The 15,962-nt window shown below is 34.6% G+C and overlaps 1 protein-coding gene across 5 annotated transcripts; it reads left to right on the top strand.

The window, feature by feature from the left end:
• Positions 1-31: 31 nt before the first annotated feature.
• Pnuts (Phosphatase 1 nuclear targeting subunit) lies at positions 32-15,947 on the top strand. 5 transcript variants are annotated; one of them, XM_070658655.1, is made up of 10 exons: positions 32-174; positions 295-474; positions 1,689-1,772; positions 3,129-3,313; positions 3,851-5,694; positions 12,466-12,692; positions 12,784-12,925; positions 13,051-13,362; positions 13,491-13,650; positions 13,896-15,946. In XM_070658655.1, the coding sequence occupies exons 3-10, from the start codon at positions 1,770-1,772 to the stop codon at positions 14,689-14,691; spliced, it is 3,669 nt and encodes a 1,222-aa protein (XP_070514756.1). In that variant the 5' UTR covers positions 32-174; positions 295-474; positions 1,689-1,769; the 3' UTR covers positions 14,692-15,946. The 5 variants fall into 5 exon arrangements, with proteins under 5 accessions (XP_070514756.1, XP_070514760.1, XP_070514759.1 ...); XM_070658658.1 differs by lacking the exons at positions 32-174; positions 295-474 and adding an exon at positions 540-790; XM_070658657.1 differs by lacking the exons at positions 32-174; positions 295-474 and adding an exon at positions 859-1,323.
• The last annotated feature ends 15 nt before the right edge of the window (positions 15,948-15,962 follow it).

Below are 15,962 nucleotides of genomic sequence, written 5' to 3'. Positions count from 1 at the left end.
TCGTTCATTATTTGCCCGAAAATTCAGAAGTCAAACGCAAACGCGAGTTCGAGGCCGCGTTCGTCGTCGTGCTCTTGACTCGCACAGTCGGTGGGAAGGACAGGATGTAACCGGCCGAACTTCCGGCATGCTCGTTTCTCAGCATTGTTCAGCGGTAGGCTTTCACGTAGTCAGGTGAGGGCCGTTTCGTACAGCGATTATCAGAGATAATTGCCGCCACGGCGGAGGCATAATATCAAAAAGGCTGCGCGTGCCTGGTAGCTGCAACGGATTCTAGACGACGTTTAATTGCAGATAGCAAATTGACGGCCGACCGTACGTGGATGACGATCGCGAAGCGCTTTTGGACGCCACGGGGACACGACGGCGAGCGGACAGTCTGCCTGCACCTTCTCATTATCATAGGATTTATTCAGTTTCTCGCCATATCGTGAACTATTATTTTCCATAAAAAGGATTTAGTTTTAATCAACTGTGAGTGGCTTATCTCTTAAATTATCCAAGTAAAAAAAAAAAAAAAAAAAAAAAAAAAAAGAAAAGAAAAAAAAATCGAAAAATAGCTCGCAATAGCGTATGACGATCCTAAGAGAAATGTCGAATATTCTGTCGCTGCATGGTGCGTCACGTAATCGCGACGTGACGGAATTATTCGAAGAAGCTATGGAGCTATGGACAAGTCTTGTTATCGTTGCCCGATCGATGGTGAAGTCATAGCGGGACTGTTGGTGACGTAATCGACGCATCCGTGGACTTGGGCGTTCGTGTCTCGAGCGCGTGCTAAATGACCGAGGTATCGCAAGTGCCATAATTTGATCGGTGCCGAGAGAAAAGGAAAACGCGAGGAAAAGTTTAAGTGTCGATCTAGCGAGAAGGAAAAGTGTCGGGGAGAGAAATTAATTTTTTTTTTCTTTTTTTTCTTCTCCCCTCTCCCTCTGATTTAGATCCGAATTAGAATTCGAAAAACGTGCGGATTCGCGACGTTCCTGGGTGTTACATAAATAGAACGGTTGGAAAGGGGGAAAGGGTGCGTGACGACGACGACGACGGTGACTGTGACGGGCGGCGGCCGTTATCGTCCGTCGGGGAGAGGCATTCTTCGATCTGATTAGCCGATCGTGCCGGAACTCGCGGTAGAAAGGGACTCGTGCCTCTACAGCGGCTGCGCAATAGGCGTCCGGGCTAGTCGTGTGAGAATTACCGTTGCGGAGTAGCCGCACCTCGTATCCTCGCTTACGTCTTTGAGCATTTTTAACGAGCAGCCGGTTGCGAATCCCGCCTCGTACCTATACGTCTATTCTAGAGCGATAGGGGAATGGACCCACGGTAATTGCGTAACCGTGATACCGCAGTCCACGTAGGGAGGCCAGACGCGAGAATCCCCGTCCTAGAATCTCCAGCGCGACGTTCCGACGTCCACGTTATGGCGTCGACGATTCTAATTCGATAGGCGAGACAAAGTCCGCGAGGGTCCCTCGATCTTGCGAGATTTTTTTTTTTTCGAGGTTAGGCGACGTAATATTGTAAAAGGAGACCGCGAGAATTCGAGCCCACGCCGCTCTCGATTCCGAGTCTCGGGCGAGCCTACGAAAGAGAACACGTTCGGCAATATGGCGTGATGTGTGCGTCACTCGTCTCTGCTCCGACCCGCTCGACAAAATTATCACGAGTATCCTTGCGTTTCGTTGCAGACGTGCATACGGACAACCCCATGTCAGAGGCCTGCTCTAGTGTGATGGAAATACGCTGATACATTTGAAAAGTTCAACAAAATGGTGAGTTTGGCATAAATAACATATAATATGTAAATTTTTTTTTTTCTTTTTCTCTCTCTCTCTCTCCTTTTTTGCTTCGTATTTCTGTCGTGGACATAGCGAGTACATAACTCAGAAGAGATGGCGCCACGTAACCCGCGCTCGGTGAGGGCCGAAGGATCAATAACCTTTGCCCCTCTTTCTCTTCCGACCTCGTATTTCACTTTTGCGCGAATATCTTTTTCCCTTTCCGCAATTATTATTATGAGAGCAATTTATCGTGGGTGTTACGCCGAATACAGTTTTTGTAACTGAACAAATGAACGAAATAGCTTCTAGTACGAGTTTAAAATTTAATTTTATTGCCTGGGGAAGGGTATTAATATTGGCATGTTAATATTATATATATTAATTTACTTTTTCCTTTCTTTTTTCTATTTTTTTTTCTTTTTTTTTTTACTGAAGTCTACTATATTTTATTAATTTTATTCTTTTTACTAATGTCTTAATGCAGTGAGTTTTACAAGGCACTCTCAATTAAATTTAATAATATTTATAGGTCGTAGCTAATTAATTACTATTTTATTTTTCTGATAAATTGGTGTGTTAAAATTGGCTAAACAAAGAATTATGGTCGTTATTAAATCTAAAAGGTTATAATCATTGTAATTATCGTGCACAATAAATTTTTATCCAATGGTAAATCAGTTTGAAACAGGATATCTGTTATGTTGTAAAAATCTGGAATTTTTTTTGCTGGAAATAATCTTTATTTTCTTTAAACATTTTATTTATTTTATATTTTTTTTATTTAAGAAGCTAGTAAAATATAGATTCAATGCTTGTTGAAATATTTTATGCAGTAACTCTTTCTTTATAACTTGGATTTTTTACAGTTTATTTATTTTATATATACTAACAAATATATATTAAAAAATTATATAATTAATATTAACTTGATTGTTTTTATGAAAATTTATATGAGGCACTTTTGTGCTTCTTGATTACTATCATGATATATCAAGATTTAAGTAGTGTGTATATTAATTTTATGATTTATTCTTTTTCTTTTTTCTTTTTGTGAAATATATCTAACATGATTATACTTGGTTTTTACATAAAATTACAATTTTTATTATTATTTTAAAATATTTATTTGTATTTTGTAGTAATATAATATTGTAAACGGTTTAACGACAATGTATTATAATATCTTTTTTTTTATATTTGTAAATTAATGAATTTATTACTGCATTATGAACTAATTATTATTAATTTTTATTTAATTGTAAATTTTGATGTTGCAAGTGCTAAATATCCCTATAGGCAATTGATATATCTCCCAATAATGTTTTCTTTTTTAACTTATAATTTCAGCCACGTATAGATCCTCTATCGTTACTCAAATGCCTTAGCGTTTTATTGGGTCCAACAGGAGGTATTAAGAGTAAAGAAGAAGTGCATCGATTAGCTAATTTAATGACAAAATTTTCTAAGAAGCTCGTTTCGAAATGCATTTATATTCAAATATTGAAAACGACGAATACGGATTTGCTTAGTCAGTAAGTACTTGAATTAAATCCATACACGTAATATTAACATTATTTAATTTTGTATACGATATTTCATCGATTTTTTAATATTTGAACAATTTAATCATTAAAATAAAAGAATTTAGGCATGTTGAGATACACAAATGTATGTAATTTATATGTTTGTGTGAAAGAAAGTTATAAACATGCAAGAAAAAAATATAAGAGGCTTAGAACCATTAGGCGGCACTTAATTATGTGCCGCTTTTACTGATACGAGTCTTACAAATCGATTTTATTAAAAAATTTGCGAAAACGCCGTTTTCTCAGATTTATATGATTGATTAAATTTTCTGTGATAGAGCAATAATTAAAAAAAAAGTACAATTATTTTTTATGATTTATACGAGTTAATTATTATTTTTAATATTTATAAAGCTAATGTTCTACCGGTTGTAAAATTAAAATTAGAGTATAATAAGAAAGAAAAAAAAAAGCAGTGCAACATCTGTACAAGTACCAATATGATATATTATTTTACGTTGTATAATTTCTTTTCCCTTACAGATTTATGAGCGCTGGAGGATGGAATCTCATTCACACGTGGCTCACCGATGGCATTCTTGCTAAGAATTGGGCTCTCATACAAGAACTTCTTGAGCTTTTGTTGCTTTGTCCAGTAGATATTGAGCGGCTCAAGAGTAACAATTGCCCGAAATTGATCAAGGGTTTATCGAAAGAAGGAAGTCATCAGGGTGTTCGGACGTTAGCTAGTCGACTTGTGGAGCAGTGGCTGAAAATCGTAAAGGGAGAAGCAGCGCCGAACTCTGTACCGGCTCAAATCATGACGGTTTCAGTGCAGCCCAACACTATTGTAGGGCAAACTGCTACTGTACCTTCGTCGCAACAGTCGCAGCAACATTCTGCAAACACTCAGCAAACTGTAGAAGCTATCGAAAATGCAGCGATTTACATGCAGGACTTCAAACTGACACAACCCAGTACAAGTATTTTGATAAATCAGCAAGATCAAGAAAAGCAGCAACAATTGCAGGAGAGACTACAGCCACAAGCGGTGCAAGTACAGCAAGCAACGCAGCAACAATGTAAAAAGCAATCCTTCGTTGTGGTGTCGTCGTCCTCATCACTGCCCGTTTACAAGATTACTATTCGTGATGGCAATCAGGTCTTAACGAAAGTAGAAACGGACGCCGCGAATATTAGTAGCATTCTAAATTCAGCTAGTGCGAGTACGAACAGCGAACACATCACCGATGCGATGCAACAGACAAAATCAGAAGTGGAAGAGTTAGTCAAAGTAGATGAAAATGGCAGTGCGATTAGTAATCGAGATGACATAGTAGATGTTGTACAAACAGACAATTCGGAATACGTTCCTAGTGAAGTGAAACAAACTATAATTAGTTCTAAAGACAATCAGGAAACTGACGGTGTTAAAGGTAAAGATGTTAAAGACTCTAAAGACGTTAATGATAGCGGTAAGTCTAGTGATAAAGAAAATAGAGACTCTCATAAAAAAGATGACAAAAAATCCAGTAGCTCCGAGAAGAAAACTAGCAGTCATCATCATAGTTCATCTTCGCTATCATCGTCATCGTCGTCCAAAAATTCAAAACATAGCACAAGTTCCAGTGCACATCGTAGCAGCTCCACATCCCATAAATCTAGTAGTCACCGTTCCGGTTCTAATAGTAGTAGTAGTTCTAAAAGCTCCAGCTCTAGCAAAGATAAGTCTTCCAAGGATAAAGATAAACATCACTCCAGCTCATCCAGCAAACATAGCTCAAAAAGCAAATCCGAACGAGACAAGGAACGGGAGAAAGAGAAGGAGAAAGAAAAGGAAAAGCAGAAGAAAGATCAAGCGGAGAAGGATAAGGCAACTTTGGAGAAGGTGCAAGGTCAAGCGTTAAGTTCCAAGATGGGCAAAATACCGAAGAAGCGAACGGAAGATGAAAAATCCAGTGATGGCAATGGAAGAAAATCTTCGACCGAATCACGCGATAACTCGAAAGAAAATAAGGATAAAACGGATTTAAAGAAAGACTCCGTGGCGACGAAACTCGAGAAGAAGAATATATCAATTTCTATTGAGAATAGAAAAAATAGTCAAGACACTGGAACGCGACCGAAGACGGTGAAGACGTTTAACTCGAAATTCAGATCTACTGGCCTAGAGGAGGAAGTAAAACCACCGCCGCCTAGATCGAAGAAGGGGGCTCCTGCTGCTGACAAGAAGGTTCTACCTCCAAAATTACCCTTGAAGAGGCTATCACCGGTGAGGGATGTTCCATTAGCGGAGAAACGAGTGAAGCTATCATTGGATTCGCCAACAACTCCACCAAGCGATGAGAAGAAGGGAGGGATTAAGCTGATTCCGCCAAAACCTAAACGTAAGTATACTGGTATCTTGTTACAAACTATATACAATTTCTTTATTAATACATTTTTATTAAAGTTTTTCTTTAAATACTGAAATTTTAATCTTAATCTAAATGTAAGTATATCGCTAATGTCCTTAGAAAAAGCAGTCTTTAAAGTAAATTCTTAATTATCTAGAATTTACTTTGTATTACTATTCAAAATCAATTTCTGTAAATTTAATTCATATTAACAGAGGTATAAAATCTCCGGAAATATTTTTATATTAATAATAAATATATTTTATTTTAAATTTTAATAAGAAATATGTTAAAAAAAAAAAAAAAAAAAAAAAAGCAAACATGTACAGAGTGACGTTTCATATAAAAAGTTAAATTTATTAATAATATAAAGATAATAAGCAATAAGTAGATGTGACACATTTAAGAGAATACTTAATACAGATTAATGTATAAATGTATGATTAATTAAGAAAAAAGGAATTAATTTAAAATGTTATCGGATTTATAAGTCTGGTTTTAGTTTAAAAACTAGTAATTTATTTTTACAGATTTTTATATATTTTATTTTTATAATTTTAATCTTATGCGCTTCAGATATTTCCACGTATATATATATATATATATTTTTTTTTAATTTCATCATACATAAGCTTTTTTTGTTATATTAAGATATACAGTTAATGAAACTAAAATACGAAAATTCAACTTTTTGAATCAAATTTTTTAGAATGATAAATAAATTACGTATTAGCCAAATATTTTAATAGAACAGAAACAAATGAATAATTGACTGCTTAAGCTTTGTACATTGGCATGCTGCATTATGTATGACTTACTAACTCTGTAATATTGAGTTTGCAGGTGGATGGCTACAGCGAATATACAACGACGTGCGGTATTTAACGCGATATTTTTACATATCGCGCATATGTTATTGATAACTTCTCTTTTGACGTCTTTTTTGACATATATATATATTTATAATATCTGCCTATGTACCTTTAACTTATTGTTTCTTCCAGGCATATCGTAACTCAATATTTTTATTTATTTTTTAATTTTTTTTTTAATTGTTATATCCTGTATTTTCCCACAAAATTATTATTAGCGTTTCGTTTAGAAGATATAATAAGCTGTAACGATTTATCCATTGTGCTGCATGAAGAATTAAACAGCTGTTGTGCGGCTCCTACAAAAAAATAACATCTCGTTAGAAGAACGAAGCCATTAGGATCGACACTCGACTACGAAACCTTTTTCATATATTAAGATTCTTCGACTCAGCAGGTAACTCTCGATAAAATATTCATTACAACGCGATTTTTCTCCAATATTTAATCAACATTCGCTCGAACTGTGTATATACGTATATATGTGTATACGTATATGCGAAGTCTTTTCGAACAATTGAGAGCAATAGAAAGAAAGAAAAAGTGTTTTATCGATATTAACGGATTAGCGGGCATGTGTTTTAATCTTCGATATCAGTGATGCGACGATAGGAAGCCATCACGCAGGAATAGTTCTAATCTTTTACTAGGTAAGGCACCAAAAGTCTTGTCTATATTCATATTTCTTCCCCTGTACATGTACACCCTACTTAAACATTTAAATAAATTTATCAGAAATCTGGAATACTTAACTCTTGGGTTTCTGCTATATTATACACTCTTGCTCGCTGTTAAACAGAATGCTCAGGTTCAAAATTAAGTAATCTTAAAAATATTGCGAGCCCATTCAGATTTCCATCCTCTCATTCTTATTAATTTACGTCACGTTGAACGTAACACAAAATATTCCTTCGAGTTTATCAATTGGCTCTCCAATTGGGGGAGGGGGGAAGAACAGAAAAAAAAAATTTGCTTCTTTCAAATTAGATTTATCGTTCAAGCGATAGTTGTTGGGTTGCTTTTGTTCATGCAAACATAATTTCAATTATCGTTGAGTATTCGTTATCGGTCACATGTCTGGCTCAAACCGTACGATAAATACGAACGGGGTCGAAGCTTGTTCCGTACAGCAGATGAAATGTTTGTGAATTTATTCGAGAGAATTGAAATTTGCATAGGGCATTTTAATATCTTTTAAATAAATGTACGTCGAGAGAAAGGGATCGAGAAAGAGAGAGGGAGAGAAAGAAAGCGTGCAAGAAAGGACGATTGAGAATGACTGAGCAAAGGCAGACAGAAAGAGACAGAGAAAGAATATTGTGCAACAACGTTGAATAATACGGTGGGCCCTATGGATTTGAGAGCACCGAAAGAGTGTGCACAAATTTCGAAGCTGCATATTCGACGTCTTCGAGCAAGAAGGCTTTTCGGACCGGCAGACCTCCCTTTACAACATCCGACATCGTCGGGATGGCGAAGAGAACTCATCTTTGCCAATGTTCGTATACTTGAATGAAGAAAAAAAAAAAAATAATAAGAGCTATATAGATTGTAAAAGAAAAAGTAGAAAAAGATCGCACGCTCCAAAATTTGCAGCTCAAGCGTGTATTTTTTCTTTTGCATATATTTGAATTTGATGGAAAGCGACGTGAACGAAATTTATTTCTACGATCTGCAAAAAGTAACTTTCATTCCAAATTATTCGCAACTCTTCTCTTTCACGATCGTCGTTTTGACGGGCCGACGTACGGATAACTTGTACGACGAAAGGAAAATGCGTGTACGGAAAAAAAAAAAAAAAGGAAAGGGTGTGGAAATTTTCTTAACAATCCGGGTGCGGGAAGGGAAAAACGCGTCGACAGTGAGAATCGATTACAATGCCGATGTTCACGCTCACGCTCGATCGCAGATTTTGGTGCGGCATCTCAGTTTGTGCGCATCTCGAAAAAAAATGAGTAAAAACACTTCGAAAAGCCTTCCCTTCGGTAAGAGAAGTGCGCGAGGTCTAACGAGAGATTCACGGGGACGAAGTCGCTTCTACGTGTCAGCGACGATAGTTATTTCTTTTTTTTTTGTTCCTCTTTTTATGTTTTTTTTTTTTATTTTTTTTTTTATTTTCTTGCTCTCCCCCTCATGTACCGATTTCGGCGTTCAAGTTCGGCTTCGCCGAGGTCGAGGAAGCCGATTCATTCATCGAGAGTTCGAACGGGTATCCCGCGAAGGTGTCGCGTCGCAGGGGACCGATGTTTTTGCGACCATCTCTACGCCGGGGCACGTGGCTCGTTGTCCGTGTGTCGGTCAGTGCAGGCATATACCGTGCTACGAGATCCGCACCTACTAACCGTTCGGCAAACATTGATCCGCGCCGAGCTGCGGCGAGTCCTCCACTGCAACGGAAAACATTGTTCCACCCGGTCGCATACAAATATCGCGCATTACGCGCCTTGGCGCACTTGTACATTAAATCCTCGGCTCATTAATACGTAATTGTGGTCGAAAAGCCGTGCGAGAGAGAAAGAAAGAGGGAGAGAGCGCACGTGTTTTCAAGGCACATGTTTTGTACGCGTAATATACTTTTTGGTATTTATTTGTACGCGCTCACGGAGAAGATATGTATAACTTGTGATTTGAATAATGTACAAAAAGAGGTATTTATATTTGATATAGTAGATATGCATATATTTGAAATTATTTGACGATCTTTTTGTGCCCTTGCGGTTTTTGAAACGTTTGAAATAAAACGCCGGCTTGTTTAAATGTATCGGGTTTTACGCTCGTCAAGTACTGACGAGAAGCGAGATTCGTTTTCCATCAAATACAAGTATCCAATCTGAACGTAATTCTAAACTCAAAATAAAAATTATAATATTTATATTGTTTACGATCAAGTCAAACATTTTCGTCTCTTTTCTTTTTTAATTTTTTATTTTTTATTTTTTTTTATTTTGTGCATATTGTAAAATGTTAATGTATAAATTGAATAAATTGATAAGAGTCTTATTAAAGATAAAAATAAAAATAGAAAAGTTTATTGCATGAAAAAAAATTTCAAAGTTATTGTTCGTGTCTTGATTGAAGAGAGAAAGCAGATTGTAAAGTTTTTTTTTCTTCTTATATATAACATACGTCGATTTAATTGATAATGTACCGCTGACGAGATGTAAAACTGACTTAATTACGGATTAAAATCTGACGTTGCATTTGCTGCGCTTTAAAATTTTTTACGTTTACTAAATTTTATTAAACGGAATAATGTTCGTTGTATCTCAATAACGTAGTTTGTTATTTTTATACAAGTAATTGTTTTGACATTATTATTATATACGTAAATATTAAGATTTATTATCAAATTTATTATTAATCACAGCATAGCTTCAATCTTGATCGTGATTATAAATCATTCTTATTACGGCATTTACTTGTTAAATTATGGGTATTTTTTTTAATCATTGTGTTTTATTGTAAAAGCATAATGTTCAATATATTTAAAATATAAAATGAACGATAAACAAGTAAGACATACATATATTAACGCAAGTTTGTAACGTTTTACGATATAGATTTAATGGGGTAAAATTGTAGCAATTTGTTTCTCAAATTTATATTGCTATCTATAAATGTTCACGTTTCTCGCAAGTCGAGACGCAATTCAAAGTGTTTTTCGATTACTATTAATGAGATCAATTTGAATACGTCGAATTTTTATTCGTGCAAAATTTCGGAAAGGGTTTAAAGATGACAAAAGGCAACAGCTTTAGACGACACTATTCAAAATTGCAAAGAATTATCCGCTTCGAGAGTAATCAATTTTTTTAATTTAAAATGTCATGTTCACTTCCCTTTTTTTTTTAATTTCTTTCTTTCTCTTTTTCTAAAGACTTTGTGTGAAAATAAAAAGAATCCTACATAATGTAACCCACTTTTCCTTAATTTTTAATCGTGCTTTATATGTCAGTGCTATGTAGTTTCTGGAATTTAACTTCGTTAATTTGTTAATTGAATTGGTGAATATAAATTGGGATACTGGAAAGTAATAACTAATATTGAAACTCCAAATGTTTGAAGAATAATTTTTTATTTGTGATTCATTATTTATTTGAATATATGAACGTATAATTGACATACATTAAAGACAATTTTGTATTATTTATAATACGGCACAGCAATGATAAAAAGGATTATGATGATGAATTTATGTTTGATTGTGTGTCTAAAAATCTTGATTTTTTTTTTACATATTACAGAAAGCAATTTAAATTAATTTTGTGTTTTCATAATAAATAGATCTATATTGTAAAAGCAACTAATTTATATACAAATTATTTTAATAATTTTACTTATAAATTCTTTTTATTATGAATACACGTAATCGCAATTGTTATTTCCGTGTTATATAATTTTTTTTGCGCAATAATAGGATAAATGTAATAATTTATGCCACAAGGAACATACGATCATTTTGAAGTAATGCCTAATATTTATCTTTCAGCGATGCATTTATGCTGTAATCCGAGGACATATATATCTTATCGAAAAAAATTCTATATACAACGATATCAGATTACATTGTAGAGACTTTTTTATTATAAAATATACGCATATTTTTAATATATTGGAGGTACATACTGACGATGATTTATATTCGATACATCAGAAGTATATTATATTCGCACGTTGTTCTTCTCATTCTTTGCTCTTTTTTTCCGTTGTTATTACATGCAACATAAAGGCAATTTTGAATATGTTTTACACTATTTAATAAACATTCAATTTGTTGTCTAAAGATAAATAAATTAATAGTATATAATAGTTACGCTAGATAACGCATAATTACTTTTCCTTAAAATCCTTATATTCCTTGTATTATATGTGTGAAATAATATTTAAAAAAAAAGTCTTTTAAAATATGTTTAAACTCTTTGTATCTTTTTTTACAGGACATATTGAGTAAAGTTAAAGACAAGTTTATTTCGGCAGATAAACTATCATTGATTTTTATCATGAAACGTGCTAATACTTTATGAATTGCTATTTTCCTTACAGCTATTGAAAAATAAAACATACTTTTTATTTAATTATTTATATATATATATATATATTTATATATACATACATTTCTTTTTTTTTCAGATACGTGCCGAATATCGTTAAATAATTAACAAACTCTGCTATGGTTTAACAATTATTGACATATTTTTACGTAATCAGGACATATTTATTTTTAAAAGAATAAAATTAAATTAAAACTTGAAAATATATTTAACAACTGTATACAGATATTTCCTGACGAATTTTAAAGGCACGATAAAAGTACTTTAATATTTTTGTAATATTATTGAAATTTATCGAGATACAAAGATTATTTTATTAACAAGATTAATGAAATTAAAACTCTGATTCACGACAGATAATATACGTTTGTGTTCTATACAAACCTTATTATCATCACTATTATCATCCTCGAACGAGGAATCTTTTTTGCAAAATTATGTCTGTGTTAATAAAAATTATGTATGTATGTATAAATTTTTATAACGTATAATGCTTTTATAAAACGTATCGTTGTTTTACAGAATCGCTGTTGTGCAACATTTACAGGGCGTACTTCACTTCTACGGTTTATCTTTTAAAAAATTAAAAAAATCTTTAAAAATTTATTTTTTAGCTCTAACATTGAACAGGAATTCCGCTTTAACATTAATTGCTTTTGATTTCAGATGTAACCCGAGAGTAACAGCCAAATCGAAACTCATCAAATTTTTGCATAATATTTTTGATAAATTTCATTAAGAGAAAAGTTTCAGATTTTATAATTGTATGACGTGTACTCGTCGTTCGTGATAAGTGATTTTCAAACCGAGATTAAAATCCTTTTTATTTCCGTTTTCAGCGATGATGCTGCAAGAAAGCGACATGTTCATGGATGCTCTCACCGCGTCTACCAAAAGTAAGGAACCGAGGAAGCGTAAACGCAGAGGTTCTATCACAAAGGACGGATCCTCGGAAGTTAAAAAACAAGAAATTATTACCATCGATAGTCGCGAATGTACGTCGCCACTTTCTTCGCCCTCGAACGCCGAAGAGAAATCACCGGTTGCTCTTAAACCTAATTTCAAGGTAAATACTAAGTAAAATCGGATGCAGTGATAATTATAAGTTACATAATCCAATCATAGGTTTGTATTAATTAATTTTTTTTATTCTTTAGTTTTATCAGGACACGCTGGAAATAGAAGAAGACAAAGATCAAAGGGAAAAGGAAAGTAGCGAAGAAGAATCAAAGAGGGATAAAGATCTGGCACTTGACGACGATAAAGATAGCAGAGACGACGACGATAATGATAGTAATAGTAAGCAGTTTATTATTTCACATTAAATAAAAGAAATCAATTATTCATTTTAGTAACATCTTAATTAAGCAATTATATTGATATAAGTGATCGTAATATTACAATAATATATATTTATTTCGTAGCACCGACGATCGAGGAAGACGCAGAAGACATAAAAGACGTAGAATCACCAGAAGATACATCTTCAGTAATTTCGGATTCGACGAAAAAGGACAGTTCCGAAATACGATACGTAGACGGATTGAAAAGCGTTCTGTTACTTCAAAAGCGTAAAGGGCCGAAAAAGGTTTTGAAGTGGAAGACCGATCTGGAATCTATACGTTATTTCGAATTGGATGAAACGGAAAGAGTTAACGTGACAAAGACGTTTACGGACATGAAGCAGATGGAGAAGCAAAATGAGAGAGAAGCATTCCAAATGGCCAGAAAATTAAGTACGTGCATGCGAAATAGTTGTATGATTATTTGCCCTGTAATTTTTGTAATTATTCAGTTATAATTTTTCACGTGTGATATTTATAGCGAATATAATATATAAAACATATGTTTTTTTAATAACTAGATACTGAAGACTTGATGGAAGAAAGAACGAGGTGGAAACCTTTAATTCCAATTGATTTACCGCCTCCATTAGTGGACCCTGGCAAAGATAGTAAAGAGAAGGATATCCAGTATGCTCGTGAGAAGGGTATTCTCCAAGCCCTTTATTTCAATCGAAGCATGTACGTAATTATTTTGTTGATATATTTCAATCGTTTATACATTCCGTAACAATAAAATTAAATTTTTATCTCATACAACATTGTATAAAGTAAAACAAAAAATTTTACGTGCAAAAGAGAGGAAGAAAAAATCTCGAAAATGCATATCTATAATTTTTATTATAAAAACTTATAAAATTTTTGGGTGTAGACATAAAAGTATTGTTACTTTATAAAAAAAATTAATTTTTTTATTTGTATTTTAGGATTCCGGATTCTGCAGCTGAACCTGACGAAGAACGGCATCACGTAATGACCGATCCAAAAATTATACCGTTAGAAGATCTCACGGGTAATAAAGAAAGCGAAAAAGACTTTACGGCGATACCATGGCCGGAACCTAAACCTCAACCTCCACAACCATCGGCTGTAACGACGTTCCATTATCCAACGGCATATCCGCACAACCAACAAGCCATGATGACGACTATGGGACCTCAGGCGGCAATGGGTCCCATGCCGCAGATTCCTCCACAAATGATGGGTCCCGCACATATGGGTCCCATACCTTCTGAAATGGCAGGACCGATGCCAGCCACTGGTGGCGGTTGGAGAACGGGTGATGGTAAAGTTCTCGTGCCGGATGTCGGTATGAATCCAATGGCAAACATGACGAGTGGTTTCAATCAAGGCATGGAAGCCGGACCGATGGTACCGCCAGGCATGATGGGACCACCACCCATGTACAATCAAGAAAACTATGGCATGATGTGCCCAGAAGACATGGCATATAATAACTTTCAAGGCCCGCCCGGGCCAATGTATGGCCCTGGACCTAATTTTCCAGGTCCGAGAGCCGCCCATATGCACAACAGAGGAAGAGGAGGTCCTGGCTGGGGTTACCGTGGACCTGTGCGAGGTGGCTGGAGAGGTGTCGGCGGAGGATGGCGAGGAAGCGGTAAACAGCCACCGGTGTGTAGACAGTTTTCGAAAAATGGTTACTGTCGAGTCGGTGACAAGTGTCAGTATCTTCATCCTGGTGTAAACTGTCCGCCGTTTTAAAAATGTAATTGAAACAGTGATATCGATCACATTGCAAAAATGTCTTTAGTTGAATGGGAATTTAAATGATGTAAAACAGATGAAACGTGAAGATAATCGACTGTGTTTTAACACGAACATATTACGGAAATATTTCTTGGGACTATTGACGTTATATGCGCTCACGAAAAAAACGCGAGATACGCAGAGTGATCAGGTTTAACACGTGCAATATTTTTCGAAAGGTGGTATAACTAGGTATAGAAAACTTTTATTCGAAAATACTCGGCGCATTCGTTATGTAAATATAACAATATTTTAACGAACGTCGTATGCAGTTGTCACAGCGCTCGACATAGTGTGTTACAAACGCATTGTAAAATTGAATTACGATTGTAACTACGCCAAACTCATATCGGCTGCTGGATAGCGGAGCATGTTTCCAGATGGCTCAAAATTTGGAAGATTGTTAACATAATCTTTCTTTCGGTTCCTTGAATTATTACACGATTAGAAGATTATATCTAAACCATTTGAGCATAAAAAATCTCTTTCTTTTCACTGTCGTTTGCAAATTAATATTTTTTGTATGAGGTCACAACCGAGATTATATATATTTCTTAAAAGATTTTTTAAATTGCAGATAAAAATAGAGTTATATTATTTGACAGTTAACGTGATCTATGCAAATACATGCACCTCCGTATACCTGCTTGAAATTTTATCGAGAACTACGCTGTATACCGCTTTTAATGCTTAAAATAATAGAATTTTAGTATAGAAACGATATCAGCAACGATATATCGATAAAATTGATTCCCGGTGAAACAGGAGTTTCAACACGACGAGCTCATATTTTGGAGCATAGCGATGCATCCCTCTAGAAGCAAATCTAAATGCAAAAGAACACAAGTACAGGTTCATACCCTTTATCAAAATAATTTGTATGTGTAGACTCTTTGTAAATACGTTTGCATAATATATAAATTGATTATTCTTTATATACGATAGACTGTTAGGCTAGCCATCGTATTGATAAAAGAGAAGTAATATTTAATGGAAATCATACGTTTACGTCCTTCAAAGCAGAACAAAAGTTATCGATCTGATATTATTTGAACTAATTTCTTACGAATTTAATGTACAAAAATCACGTAACAATTCTTTGTAATTTCGAACATAGTAGTTACACAAGTTTTTTACCGCGTAAGATTGATTACATCTTTTTGTATACGATTGATCGTTATGTTTGTATATATAACACGTTGTACAAGCATCGCTTGATGAAAATA

This window comes from Cardiocondyla obscurior, linkage group LG06 (genome assembly GCF_019399895.1).
Source record: "Cardiocondyla obscurior isolate alpha-2009 linkage group LG06, Cobs3.1, whole genome shotgun sequence".
Taxonomy (NCBI): Eukaryota; Metazoa; Arthropoda; class Insecta; order Hymenoptera; family Formicidae; genus Cardiocondyla; species Cardiocondyla obscurior.
Note: the sequence above shows the minus strand (reverse complement) of the source record. Positions and strands in the feature narration are given on the sequence as shown.

Excerpts from the sequence above, each read along its gene's own strand:
- Pnuts (XM_070658655.1), top strand. Across the intron at positions 5,695-12,465 it reads GATTCCGCCAAAACCTAAAC|CGATGATGCTGCAAGAAAGC; the intron begins GTAAGTATACTG and ends TTCCGTTTTCAG. Across the intron at positions 13,651-13,895 it reads CTTTATTTCAATCGAAGCAT|GATTCCGGATTCTGCAGCTG; the intron begins GTACGTAATTAT and ends TTTGTATTTTAG.